General features: G+C 49.2%; 1 protein-coding gene across 5 annotated transcripts in view; it reads right to left on the minus strand.

Annotated features, from left to right (window-relative positions):
- ZC3H18 (zinc finger CCCH-type containing 18) overlaps positions 1–10,512 on the minus strand; it is a 46,874-nt gene extending 36,362 nt beyond the window's left edge. For 2 of the 5 annotated variants that reach the window (XM_084755984.1, XM_084755982.1), the window contains exons 1-2: positions 10,355–10,512; positions 1,459–2,063 (exon numbers count right to left, since the gene is read on the minus strand). In XM_084755984.1, coding sequence (XP_084612110.1) covers positions 1,459–2,049 — 591 coding nt within the window. In that variant the 5' untranslated portion in view covers positions 2,050–2,063; positions 10,355–10,512. Of the gene's footprint in view, positions 1–1,458; positions 2,064–9,444; positions 9,509–10,354 lie in introns of all 5 variants that reach the window. The other 3 variants (XM_084755983.1, XM_084755980.1, XM_084755981.1) reach the window with 2 other exon arrangements.
- Positions 10,513–12,313: the final 1,801 nt, after the last annotated feature.

The following is a 12,313-nucleotide window of genomic DNA, read 5'->3' on the forward strand; positions in this document are numbered from 1 at the left end:
CCAGCTCACCTCAGGTTTCCCAATCTTAAAAGCCCACTTATACAACAGATGGTCTCCTGCTCACCTATAACCTCAGAAGAGAACTGTGGGAATGGTGGGCTCCCCTAGACATGCCAGAGCAGAGCTTCGCTTTGTTTCTATCAGCTGTGAGCAGGCAGTGGGCACACTGTGGTCTTCACTACTATGTACACTAAGTGTATAAACCAAGTGTTTCATATCCTTGGCAGCTGAACACTGCTTGCCTCTCGTGGGGGAAGCCTCTCCTGTTACTGAAGGATGCTAGGTTGGGGTCTTTTAGTAGCACGCTGCTTCCAATGGAGTGCAGGAACATTCACATGGGGGCAGCACACAGAGTAGGCAAAACAGAAACACATTGTAGACCTGTATTAGGCTCGAGAGTAGACTGTCAGATTCATCCCATATACTGTACCCAAGGGAAACCAGCACACCAAGACCATGGGTGCTGTCTAGGGCAGACTTGGTTCAATCCATTTCCCCACTGTGCACAGCCACAAGACAAGTTAGAGTTACCAGTGCTCCTATGGCCAAGGCCCTCCATAATTCCTATGAAGACTTCAACCCCATGTGACCAGGCACACCTAAAACATACTCTCAACTTGAACATCTTTTTCCTTTTACCAACCCTGAGGTAGAGCTCAACTTCCCCATAGTGGAAGCATAGAAGACAAAACAAAATCTGCACACCAAGCCCTTCACAAGGGGGAACTGAGCAAGTTAACTCAGGAGACCACTTACTACACAGCTGGGAGAGGCGGCGAAGCACCTAATACTACATGCTTGCACTAATACTACATGCTTGCAGCCGTACATATCCCACCTGCTCAGGTCTACTCTACGGCTGGGACACCAGGCCGTACTAGCAACTACCCTGTGTGGCCAAAGTCACCCTCAGTCCAGGACACCTTAAAATTACCTGGATGCAGCAATAGCTGCTACAGGGATGGTACATGTGGGAATCCGGGGTCCCCAGATAGTGGTGCCCTGTACCTGGATCACCCCAGAGATGTTTAACTTATCTTCCACCAGAGTAACTCAGATGAGCAGTCTCTTTCTGAGACTCTTCAGATGGCTCATTTGCTCTGAACTTTGGGCTGTGTCTCCCAAAACCTCCAAGTTCAAATTCTTACAACAGAATTGTCTGCAAAGAAACCCTGACCTCCACACTCAGGACTCCATGTGAAGGCCAGATCTAAAGACTGCGTCTTGTGTTCCTAACCGACAGAAGCTTTCACTCAGGGGTTTTCTGCATGAATCCACCTCCCATTCTCCACTGTGAACACTTCCTTTCCTGCCTCAACACCAGCTCTCACTTTGCCCAGTCCACCACTGAACCACCTCTTTAGGAACAAGGGAGCCTGAAAATCAGCTGAGCTCACTTCCCCCGGATCAGGTGTGCTGCTGAAGAGCCAGGGTTCTTGCCGGCTCCCCCATACTCACATCTATCTCCCCATCATCGATCTCTCCATCGTCGTCCTCTTTCTTCTTCTCCTTAGCAGCTTCTGTGGGTTCTTTTTCTCCCACACTTTGAACATCAGGCTTCCCTTCCTCTCCAGGAGCACCTTCCCCCTTCTCCTCCTCGTCCTCTGGCCCCGCCTTCTCAGCTTCCTCCTCCTGGGCAGCAGGAGCTGGCTCCTCGGGGACCTCCTCATCATAGTCGAGCTCGTGCTCATCCAGCTCCCGAGTGACTGAGGAGGCTTCATCCCTGAGGTCACTTGTCTGGTCCTCCTCAGCATCATCACCCTCCTCACATGGGGATCCCGCTGGGCCCCTGCTCAGCTCGTGAGCCTCTGAGTCCTGATCCTGGGACTTGGGCTCACTGGCTCGGTCTTCCTCATCCGAGTGAGTCTCCTCCTGGCTCTGTACCCTAGTTACATTTTCCTCATCCTCCAAATCAGAAGCCCTCTCCCCAGCCCCATCCAAATCTTGTTCGGATCCACTTTCCCTCAGAATGTCATCATCTGAGAGCGCTGGCTGCTCTTCATCCTCTGGAGAGCGAGGATCCAGTTCAGGGCTCTCAGCCACATCCATCAGGACCCACAGATCTGCAAAAGACAGACAGCACAGACTCAGCATGGGCCCCTCCTCCTGGCCTCTGCCCTGAGGAGGAAGGCCCTGCTCTGCCCTTGCTCTCCCAGTAGAGCTGCAGGGCACAACCCCACTGTGTATAGTTAGCCTCCACTCAGGGCTTCCTCTTCCTGGCACCAGTGAAGAGAAGTGAAGCGTCAGTCTTGGCCTGCAAAGGACAGCTACTGCGATTCCTGGGAACTGACTTCTGAAAGTAAGGTTTCTACAGAGGAAGGAGGGAGCACCAGAGGTCAGCAGCAGTTTCCAGCTCAGACTTTTTTTTTATGCTGCCTCTCATGTTTCTTGTCACCTCTTCAATTCCCCTCTTCTGCTCTCTAACATACAGACTCCAGGACCTCGTTCAGACCTTCCACCCAGCCTCCAGCATGTTCTCCAAAGGCAGTGCTCTGAGCCCAGTGACACCAGAGCCAAATAACCCAGGCTATCCAGGTATCTGTTGTACACATGAACTACGACAAGAGTATTTTTAGACATGTAAATCATATACTTATACCAAAGGCTTTCTTTTTTGGAGACTTCTATATCTATGAATCCAGACGTAATCAAAGCAAAGGTTTTCTGGTTTTTCCACCTCCACAACTCATAGAAAGTACTTTGCTCTGCTGGGTGTAATGGCACATGCCTGTAACCACAGTACTTGGAGCTGGAGTTACACAGCAAATGCCCAACTCAATAAAAAGTGCACTGTTGGGCTGGAGAGATGGCTCAGAGGTTCAGAGCACTGCCTGCTCTTCCAGAGGTCCTGAGTTCAATTCCCAGCAACCACATGGTGGCTTATAAGCATATATAAAGAGATCTGGTGCCCTCTTCTGGCATCCAGGCAGAATACTATATATATAATAAATAAATCTTTAAAAAAAAAAGGGGGGGGGGCACTAGAGAGATGGCTCAGAGGTTCAGAGCACTGCCTGCTCTTCCAAAGGTCCTGAGTTCAATTCCCAGCAACCACATGGTGGCTTATAAGCATCTATGAGATCTGGTGCCCTCTTCTGGCATCCAGGCAGAATACTATATACATAATAAATAAATCTTTAAAAAAAAAAAGGGGGGGGGCGCTAGAGAGATGGCTCAGAGGTTAAGAGCACTGCCTGCTCCTGCTCTTCTAAAGGTCCTGAGTTCAATTCCCAGCAACCACATGACGGCTCACAACCATCTATAATGAGACCTGGTGCTTTCTTCTGGCCTGCAGGTGTACATGCGGGTAGAACACTGTATACATAATAAATAAATCTTTAAAAAAAAAAAAAGTACACTGCTGCACTTGTTTTAAAAGGTAGCCACCTAAGCTGGGTTAGAGAGTAAGTATAAAATGTCACATCCTGCCAGGCGGTGGTGGCGCACGCCTTTAATCCCAGCACTCAGGAGGCAGAGGCAGGCAGATTGCTGTGAGTTCAAGGCCAGCCTGGTCTACAAAGTTAGTCCAGGACAGCCAAGGCTACACAGAGAAACCCTGTCTCAAAAAACAAAAAAAACCAACCAAACAAAAGATGCCACACCCAGCACTCAGTAGCCAGCATTTCTATGTCAGCATTGGACAGTAAACTCTAACATGCAGGAGGGTTTGGAGTTCATCGGAATCTACATTCTGAGGCTGGGGAAACACAAGCTGTCTGGTATCTAGCAAAATGTACAACTTATTCATACTTGTAGCCTGGGCTACACACGCGGTCAACGGCCTACCTAGGGTATAGAACAAAATCTGTCTCTTAAAATAAATAAATAAATAAATAAATAAATAAATAAATAAATAAATGGGCCCGCAAGGTGAAGGCTCTTGCCAAGCCTGAAAACCCAAGCCGGACCAACATGGAAAAAGAGCCCGACCTCTGCAGGCTGTCTTCTGACCTGATCTCCATGTACTCTATGACGGACACAGACACAGACACACACAGACAGACAGACACACACACACACATGCACACGCACGCACACAAGAGGGGGCAAATAAGAGAAAATATGTTTGTATCCAGGTGCAGTGGCACATACATTTAATGCCAGTGCTTGGAAGACAGAGGCAGAAGATATAGAGTTCCAGCTTAGCCTCAGCTAATACATCAAATATGAGGCTAGCCATAGATAGCTCCGTGAGACCCAGACTCAAGCAAAAAACTGCTGTGTAACTGACTATACAATAAAAGAAGTAACTTAAAACCAATCATTTATAAAACACAATGATCACAACATAAATTTACAGATCAAACCAATCTATCAACAGGAAGTGATGGGTCATGCCTTTAATCCCAGGACTCGAGAAGCAGCGGCAGAGGCAGGTAGACCTACTGATCGAGTTCCAGGATAGACAAGGATGCAGAAAACCTTGTCTCAAAGCCCTCTCCCCAGCAAACAAACAAACAAAAAACAAACAAAAACCTATGAAAGGTCACTCAACAATACACAGCAGACAAGCTTTTCTGGTCACCTAGCATCAGTGCAGAGGAAGGGGGATTACTGAGCAGTCAGTCCTACCTGGGCATAGTAAACACATGCCAGCTTGTAATCCTGGGATTTGAGAGATAAGACAAGAGTTTGAGGCCAGCCTGAACTACACGGTGAAGTGCAACCCATCTGGGCAAGTTTAGAAGCTATGTGCAGCTCCTCATCTCTGCGGAATGTGGTGAGGGTCCTTGTCGCCTAAGGTACTCCTGCGGGGGGCATGGGTGAATGCCACATAGGACAATGGCCAGACTAGGGGATGTGCTTTTCCACTGTTCAAGAGAAAGTCTGTGCAAAGTTCCAGTGTGTGTGGTAGATAGTTTCAGCAATTAAGTTAGGCTAATGCCAAATGCAACACCTCCAGTATGCCAATAAGGTCCTCATAAATTCCTTGGTGTGTAACATCTGATCCCTTGCTTTGTATGGTTTTTATTAGGCGGTATGTTTCTCCATAGAGGCCCAGAGACTTCATCTCCCCAGCTGCCTAGGGGTAGCACCTGGCAGCCATATGAAGTCAGCCATGCTGAACTGGCTACCAAATCTCATATGCCCTACTTGAAATCTAACCATTTCCTACTCTAGCATTTTATAGCTAAAGGCAACCTTGTAAACAACATTATCTTTTAAATCAATTCTTATGCAAAACCAAACCTCCTGCCTGATTTGCAAGTCATGCAACTGATACTGCAGAAAACAAAGCCTATGCCCCAAGCTGCTACTGTCCTTGTAACATAGTATTTCCTGTATACCTCACAACACCTCCTAGCCTGCTCACAGCCCTTTTCTGGGGCCCTGGTAGAGGTTAGTTTGCTTTTGATTTGAGTCAAAATTAGGTCTAACAAGCAGTTTTTTGCATTTTTGGAAATATTGAGATGAAGCCCTATGGTATGAGCACTGGCTGTTCATCCAAAGGTCCTGAGTTCAACTCCCAGCAACCACATGGTGGCTCATAACCACCTGTGACAGAATCTGTTGCCCTCTTCGGTCTGATGCTCTCTTCTGTCATACAGGCATGCATGCAACAGAGGGCTTATCTACATAAATAAACAAATCTTTAAAAAGAAAGAAAGAAATGGAGACAGAGTGCCTAACTAACTATCTGAACTGTAGCAAGGCTGGCAGAGGAAGGCAGGCTGTCCTCTATTTGAGGTGTTTGAATTAAAACTTGAATCCATGTTCTCCTGCTTCCTGGGCTTACGTTCCTGGGCCAAGTTAAGTGAACTTGCCACGCCTCAGTGTCTTCACCTGAACTATGAGGACAAGAGCAGCTTTCTCATGAGGTTGTTAGAAGTTGGTGCCTGGTGATGACTAAGCTGTACACCTGAATTTGACCTGAAGAGATTACTAACTAAAACACCATCTCACACCAGTTCTGTCGCTTCAGCTCAGGTCTCCCGCAGCCCTCAGGAGCAACGTGCTGCTTCATTAAACAACTACTGGGACAACACATCTCCCGTATGCTGAGAATGCTGCAAAGTTCCCTCATGCCCCTCACCTCAATTTTTTTTTTGTTTGTTTGTTTTGTTTTTTTGAGACAGGGTTTCTCTGTGTAGCCTTGGCTGTCCTGGACTCACTTTGTAGAGCAGGCTGGCCTCGAACTCACAGCGATCCACCTGCCTCTGCCTCCCGAGTGCTGAGAGTAAAGGTGTGCGCCACCACGCCCCGCCTCAATTTTTTTTTTTTAAAAGACACAGTCTGTCCTGGAGTCCTGGAACTCAGAAATCTGCCTGTCTCTGCCTCCCAAGTGCTGAAATTAAAGATATGTGCCACTATACCCCGCTTCCTCATGCTTTTTTTTTTTTAATGTGCACTGGTGTTTTGCCTGCATGTCTGTGTGAGGGTGTCAGATTCCCTGGAACTGGGAGTTATACTGCTGTGAGCTGCCATGGGAGTGCTGGGAATTAAACCCAGGTCCTCTGGAAGAGCAGCCAGTGCTCTCAACCAGTGAGCCACCTCTCCAGCCACCTTCATGCGAGCCTTCCTCCCTATCTCAACCTTCCAAGTAAAGAAACTGAGGCCACAGGGCTACTGCATACACCTCAGGACTGTCATTCAGGCCGATTACGGAACCTGTGTCGCTAGACAGATAGAATTAGTTCTATTCTCAGCCACTAAAGTTTCTACTATAATCCTTTTTGATACAAACCACGCATAAACTAGGGTCTCTACAAGCCTGTGGGTTCTGTCTGCTTTCCTTTTCTTCCCTCCAAATATCAATGCTCTAGACACTCCCCACAGGTACATCATTTTTACACAAAGACAGGGTGACTAGCTTGAGAATCCTGAAAGGCTGATGTGCTGTATACATGGCCATTGAGCTTTTATGCCCTCCAGGCGAATTTACACAAAGTCAACTACTGATTTGTGAAGTCAGTTTCTGGCACATGCCATAAAATAGTAGGGTGAATGGCCCTGAAGGTCCCTGCAGCTGTCCTGTTGTGTGTGTTTGGGGGGAAGGACAGAGGACTCCTGGGGTCACTGGCTATTCTGAGCAACCAATGGCAGGCATAAACAAGCCCGGACATACAAAATTTCTCTCTTCCTTTCTGGCAGTTCAAAACCCCAAAATTCCTCTCTACTTCAGGAATCTTGTTTCTTACACTGTACTCTATTCTGCTAATCTAACTACAAACTCCAACAGTTTATTTGGAGGTTGTTGGGAGGTCTCCACCTCACCTGTTATAAGTTGGGATCTTAAGTATCCAAAAGCCCAAGTGTTAAAAATCTTAGTCCCCAGGGACTCACCCTCCAAGACAGGGTTTCTCTGTGAAGCCGCAGGCTCTCCTGGAACTCACTCTGTAGTACAGGCTATCCTCCAACTCAGAGATCTGCTGCCTCTGCTTCCTGAGCACTGGAATTAAATAAAGGTATATGCCACCAGCCAGCTCCGGTGCAGAACTTTTTAATAGGTAAGTCCTCATGGGAGACCTTTACGACTCCAGTCTTTGTTTGGCTCTCCAGCATCTTACTCTACCACACTTTGGCCATGATATGCTACCTTACCAACTGAACACAGTCTAGGTTCCAGAATCTACCAAACTGAGAGCAAAATATACCTTTTCGTTCTTTCTCCTCCAAGGCCCCCGCCCCCTCCTTCCTTCCCTCTCCCTCGGTCACGCCCCTCCCTTTCTGAGATAGGGTCTCTTTATGTATCCCTGGTTGTCTGGTACTCTATGTAGAACAGGTTGGCTTCAAACGCACAGAGCTCTGCCTGCCTCTGTCTCCCTAGGATCACTGGGATTAAAAGTGTTTGCCACTGCATCAGCGTATACCGTTTTTGGTATGAGCTCACCACTTCAGGTCTTTACCATAGTGATGGAACACCGATACACTCCTCCTGCTCCTGAAGAGTGAGGAGGAGGATAGAGGCTGGCAAAGGGCTGGCCCTCAGCTGCCTGTACAGCACACACTGTACTGGATCTGCCAGGACACTTCTAAGACTGCAGTGGCCACCATCAGCACCCACAGGAGGGTTCGGCAGTGCAGTTACCTTGCAGAGGCCCTGAAAGATTTTCTGAGAAAAGGAGCTGCACTGTTTTCCTTCCCCTGTGACCTCCTGGGACTTGCACTACTGCAGGCCACATTCAGATGAACATCTTTCGGAGACAACCACAAATCTGCATTTCTTAGAAGCTTCTAGTCCTACCTTTAGAGCAGGAATCACTGTGGGACTCAGGATGGCTTGAGTGCCAGCTGTGCTCAGGCAAGCCCACTGTCTCTCTAGGTGCTACTGTTGTTTTGAGACTGTGTGTGTTACCCTACACTGGCTGCAGGGAAACAAATGTCCTATTACATGTAAGCAATGGATTGAGGGTCCTCCAGTCCTACTCGAGGAACTCCCATATTACCATCTCACGAAGTTTAGAGCTAATCTTTAGTCCTCCTATCCACAGTAACAAACCTGCTCCGAGGTGGAATGACAGTCCGTCACCCTCTCTGTCCCCTGCTACATTTGACATACTAAAAGATGCTTGTTGAATAAATGACAAAATCCCATTAATCCAGGAGCTACCTGTTGCACACCAGGAAGAAACATAATAAAGTTGTCTAATACATAGAACACTATAACCAGAGTTCTAGGGAATGTGCTCTGTTCTTGTCTCTGCAGCAGCTCTGGGAGGCCAAGTTGACTCCAACTGCACTACTAACAGCAGAGCAGTCCGTCACCTTCTCCTCACAGGAAGAGCCATGAGGAACCACTACAAGGAACTTAAAAGCCTGGCCTGCTGAACTACCAACCTGGGTTTTGTGTGTTGTTTTGTGGCTGGATTTCTCAATGCAGCCTGTAGAGCAGGCTGGCCTCAAACTCTCAGAGATCCACCTGCCTCCGCCTCCCGAGTCCTGAGATCACAGGCTTGTGACACAACTGTGCTGCTGGGGTGTGACTATTAAATGAAGCCAATTTCTTCACATGGCTTACTACTGAGAAAGGTGTTCCAAGTAGGCTTGCGCAAAGGAGGTTCAATAACATACAAGCACAACTTCTGGGAGACTACTTTCTAGTTTGAGACAAAGTCTTACTATGTAGCCCTGAAGGTCCTGTAACTCACTATGTAGACCAAGCTAGCCTTGAACTGAGAGATCCTCTTGCCTGTTGCTCCCCCCCCCTCCACCAAGTGCTGGGATTAAACTGTAGGCCACCATGCTCAGTTGTGGGAAACTACTTTTAGCAGAGCAAACCCTATGTTGATGTATAAGTTCTATTATGCTGGTTAAAATCCTCATTTGTAGCTTCGATGTATAATAGAACTTCAGGATTGTTTCAAAAACTAAAACAGAAAAAACCAACACTATTCCAAAGTAATTTAAGCGCAACAAAAACTCTTTGATAAGGAGGCAGTCACCTTTGAAATGGTCTGTAGATGACAGTGTATCTCTTTAAAGATGAGCAAGGCAAGAGCTTACCTGTTGGGTGTTCTGAAGTAAATCCAGAGTTCTCTTAAAATGTCTGAGCATTCCCCACCTACAACTAGAGAAGGGTTTCAGGCTTTGGGACATATTGAGCTGGTTCCAGAACTGGCTGGGCTTTTTTTTTACGGGTTCATATCATACAGTCACCTCTCAGGGGCTGGGAAATAGGATTCAGCATAGGGGTTGATTGTCAACCCCTGCCTTGGGATAGATAATGTGATGAAGACGAACCAAATGGCCTCTTTCATTATCCCCACATGGGTCTGAACAATTACCTACTCTTGTGCCGGGAAAACTCAGCTGTCAAGTATACGGGGCAAACTAAATTTCTAGCAGTAGCGAGCCTACAAGTCTTAGTTTAATTTCCTTCCAGCACTACAACTGCTTGGCTAACTTTACACCAAAGACTCGGCGTCTCTGAGCTCCCAGTCCAAGAGGCGAGGTTACACTTCCCAAGAGATCGGGGCCTCACGGGGCACAGTGGGTTCGTCCAACCTGTGCACGCTTGAAGTTGAGAGAGCAAGTTGCAAGAGGCTCCAGAGAGCTCAAAGTTCCCTGTACAGCTCGTCGACAGTCCAGGCGAGCCTCCTCCCGAGCCAACCTGCGTGCTTCTCTCCCCTTTGTAGGCGACGAACATGTGCCACGCCGAGTGGCCCGGAAGGGAAAATGACAGCTTCTCGAAAACCAACTTCACCATGGCAGACCGCGGCGCGCTAAAGCGCCGGGTCGTCCCAGGCCGCAGCCGGCTCGCGCGCCTGCCCGCTGTCCCGGGCCGCGTTTCGGCCCGCGGCTGCGCACAGCCGGGGGCGCGCCCGAGCGCTCGGGAGGCGGCGCCGGGCTCCCGGGCCTGGCTCCTGCCGCCGCTGGGGCGGCCTCCTCCTTGCCGCCCGCCGGCCCCGCTTACCTCGGCGCGAGGACGGGAGGCGGCCACGGCTCCGCTGGGGTGGGGGCGGCGTGGACAGGACGTCCCTCGGCCTTTCCGCTTCTCACTGGCTCCGGCTTCGGGCACGACGCGGGCGGAACAAACGGGCTCCACTACCCGCGGGGGCCGGCCATTGTGCGACGTCATCAGGCCGCGACGGCCGTCCTGAAGACCGGCGGGCTTCCCTCGCTAGCCCCGCCTTCCACGCGCTTCTTTCCGGCCTCCGCTGGCCCCGCCTCCGTGAGTGTGCGCTACTGCGCAGGCCCACCGAGGTCGGCCCGCCCTCTAGCGGATCTCCTAGCGGCGCGTGCGCAGAGTCTGTAGTACTTGACCCTGGATGCGATCCAGGTAGGGAAAGCCCTTTGAGGCTCTTGGTGTGTTCGTGCAGACACTCCAGGGTCTGAAAACAGGATTCGTTGCCTTATTAAATATCAATGCGTAACTAAAAGTGTTTCGGGGGCTGGAGTGTAGCTGGTATAGACGGCACAAATCAAGTTTGCGCGTTGTCCTGGTACTTCCCGAAAAAGCATTTTGGGAGACACTTGGAGAGTTTAGCGTCTCTTGCCTGCCTCTGTGGCGCTTTCTGGCCCTGGGGAGGACTTAGACTGATTGGAACATTTTTCTTTCACCCTCCTCCTACCCAGAGGGGCTCTGCTGCTTGAAACCTAAGCCCCTGCACATCACTACTGACTTGAGAAAGGGGACCGACCAAGTATTCGGCACTGGCCCCTTGCAAATGCTGGAACTGATCTTAGGCGTAGAAGGTTGGGGGCTGCCTGTCTTCGAGGGTCTGACAACATGAAGGCGAAAACAGCCCAGATGCCTATAAACAGATGAAAGAATGAAGTGCTCTATTTGTACAGTGGAACATTAATTCAGCCACAGAAAGAAACGAAATTCTGACACATGCTCCAAGCACAGAGGAACCCTAGAAAGGTGCTTGAGAGAAGCCAGTCGGGATAGTATGTGGTGAATTATGCCTCCCATGTCATCCTAACCCCAGCTGGTATATGGATTTAGAAGCAGGGCCTCTCCTAGAGGTCGTGAAGGGCGCGGGGGGGGGGGGGGAGGCGCCTGGGATTCAGGATTAGTGTCTTTACAATAGTCACCAAAGAGAGTTCTTCTGGTGTTCTTTATATTGTTTGAGAGAGTCTCACTGGGTAGCCCAGGCTGGCTTAGAACTCACAGACATCTGCCCACTTCTGCTTCCCCAGGGATGGGATTAAAGGCATTCACCACCAGTCCAGGCAAGGAACCCTTCCTTCCTTCCTTCCTTCCTTCCTTCCTTCCTTCCTTCCTGTGTTTTGAGACAGAGTTTCTCTGTATAACAGAGTCCTGGCTATCTTGGACTTACTTTGTAGACCAGGCTGGCCTCAAACTCAGACCCACCTGCCTCTGCCTCCCGAGTGCTGGGATTAAAGGCTGAGCCACAACACCCAGCTGCAACTCTTTCTCTCCCTTAATCTCTCTCTCATTCTCCCCTCTCTCCCTTCCTCCCTCCCCCTCTCTGTGTCTGTTGGCCTCTCCTTCACACACACCACTACCGTTTAAGAAGTAGTGAGAAGGCAGCTATTTGCAAACCAAGAGGATTCAGCCATGCTCACCTTCATCCTCTGTGAGAAAATAAACGCCCACTGTTTAAGCCAACCAGTTGTGGTATTGTAAAAGGAACTTTTATTCTCCTGGTTTATTGTTGTCTGGGAGGCTTCCTGCCTCCTTCTGCTAACCTAGGCCTAGTCCCGGAAGCTTCAGGCCCTCATACAATCTAACCTAGGCCTAGAATGTTTTCATGCTCTGAGACTTACTGCTTAATAAACTCACCCTTTCTAGTTCTTTCTGAGCTCTAGGCTGGCTGGTTCAACTCAGCTGTTCTGGCTCAAACTCCTCTCCCAGCTGACTTACTCAATCTGGCTTCTCTCTCAGGCTCTGAATTGCTCAATT

The sequence above is a fragment of the Acomys minous genome (genome assembly GCF_964271855.1).
Source record: "Acomys minous genome assembly, chromosome: 14".
In the NCBI taxonomy this organism is placed as follows: domain Eukaryota; kingdom Metazoa; phylum Chordata; class Mammalia; order Rodentia; family Muridae; genus Acomys; species Acomys minous.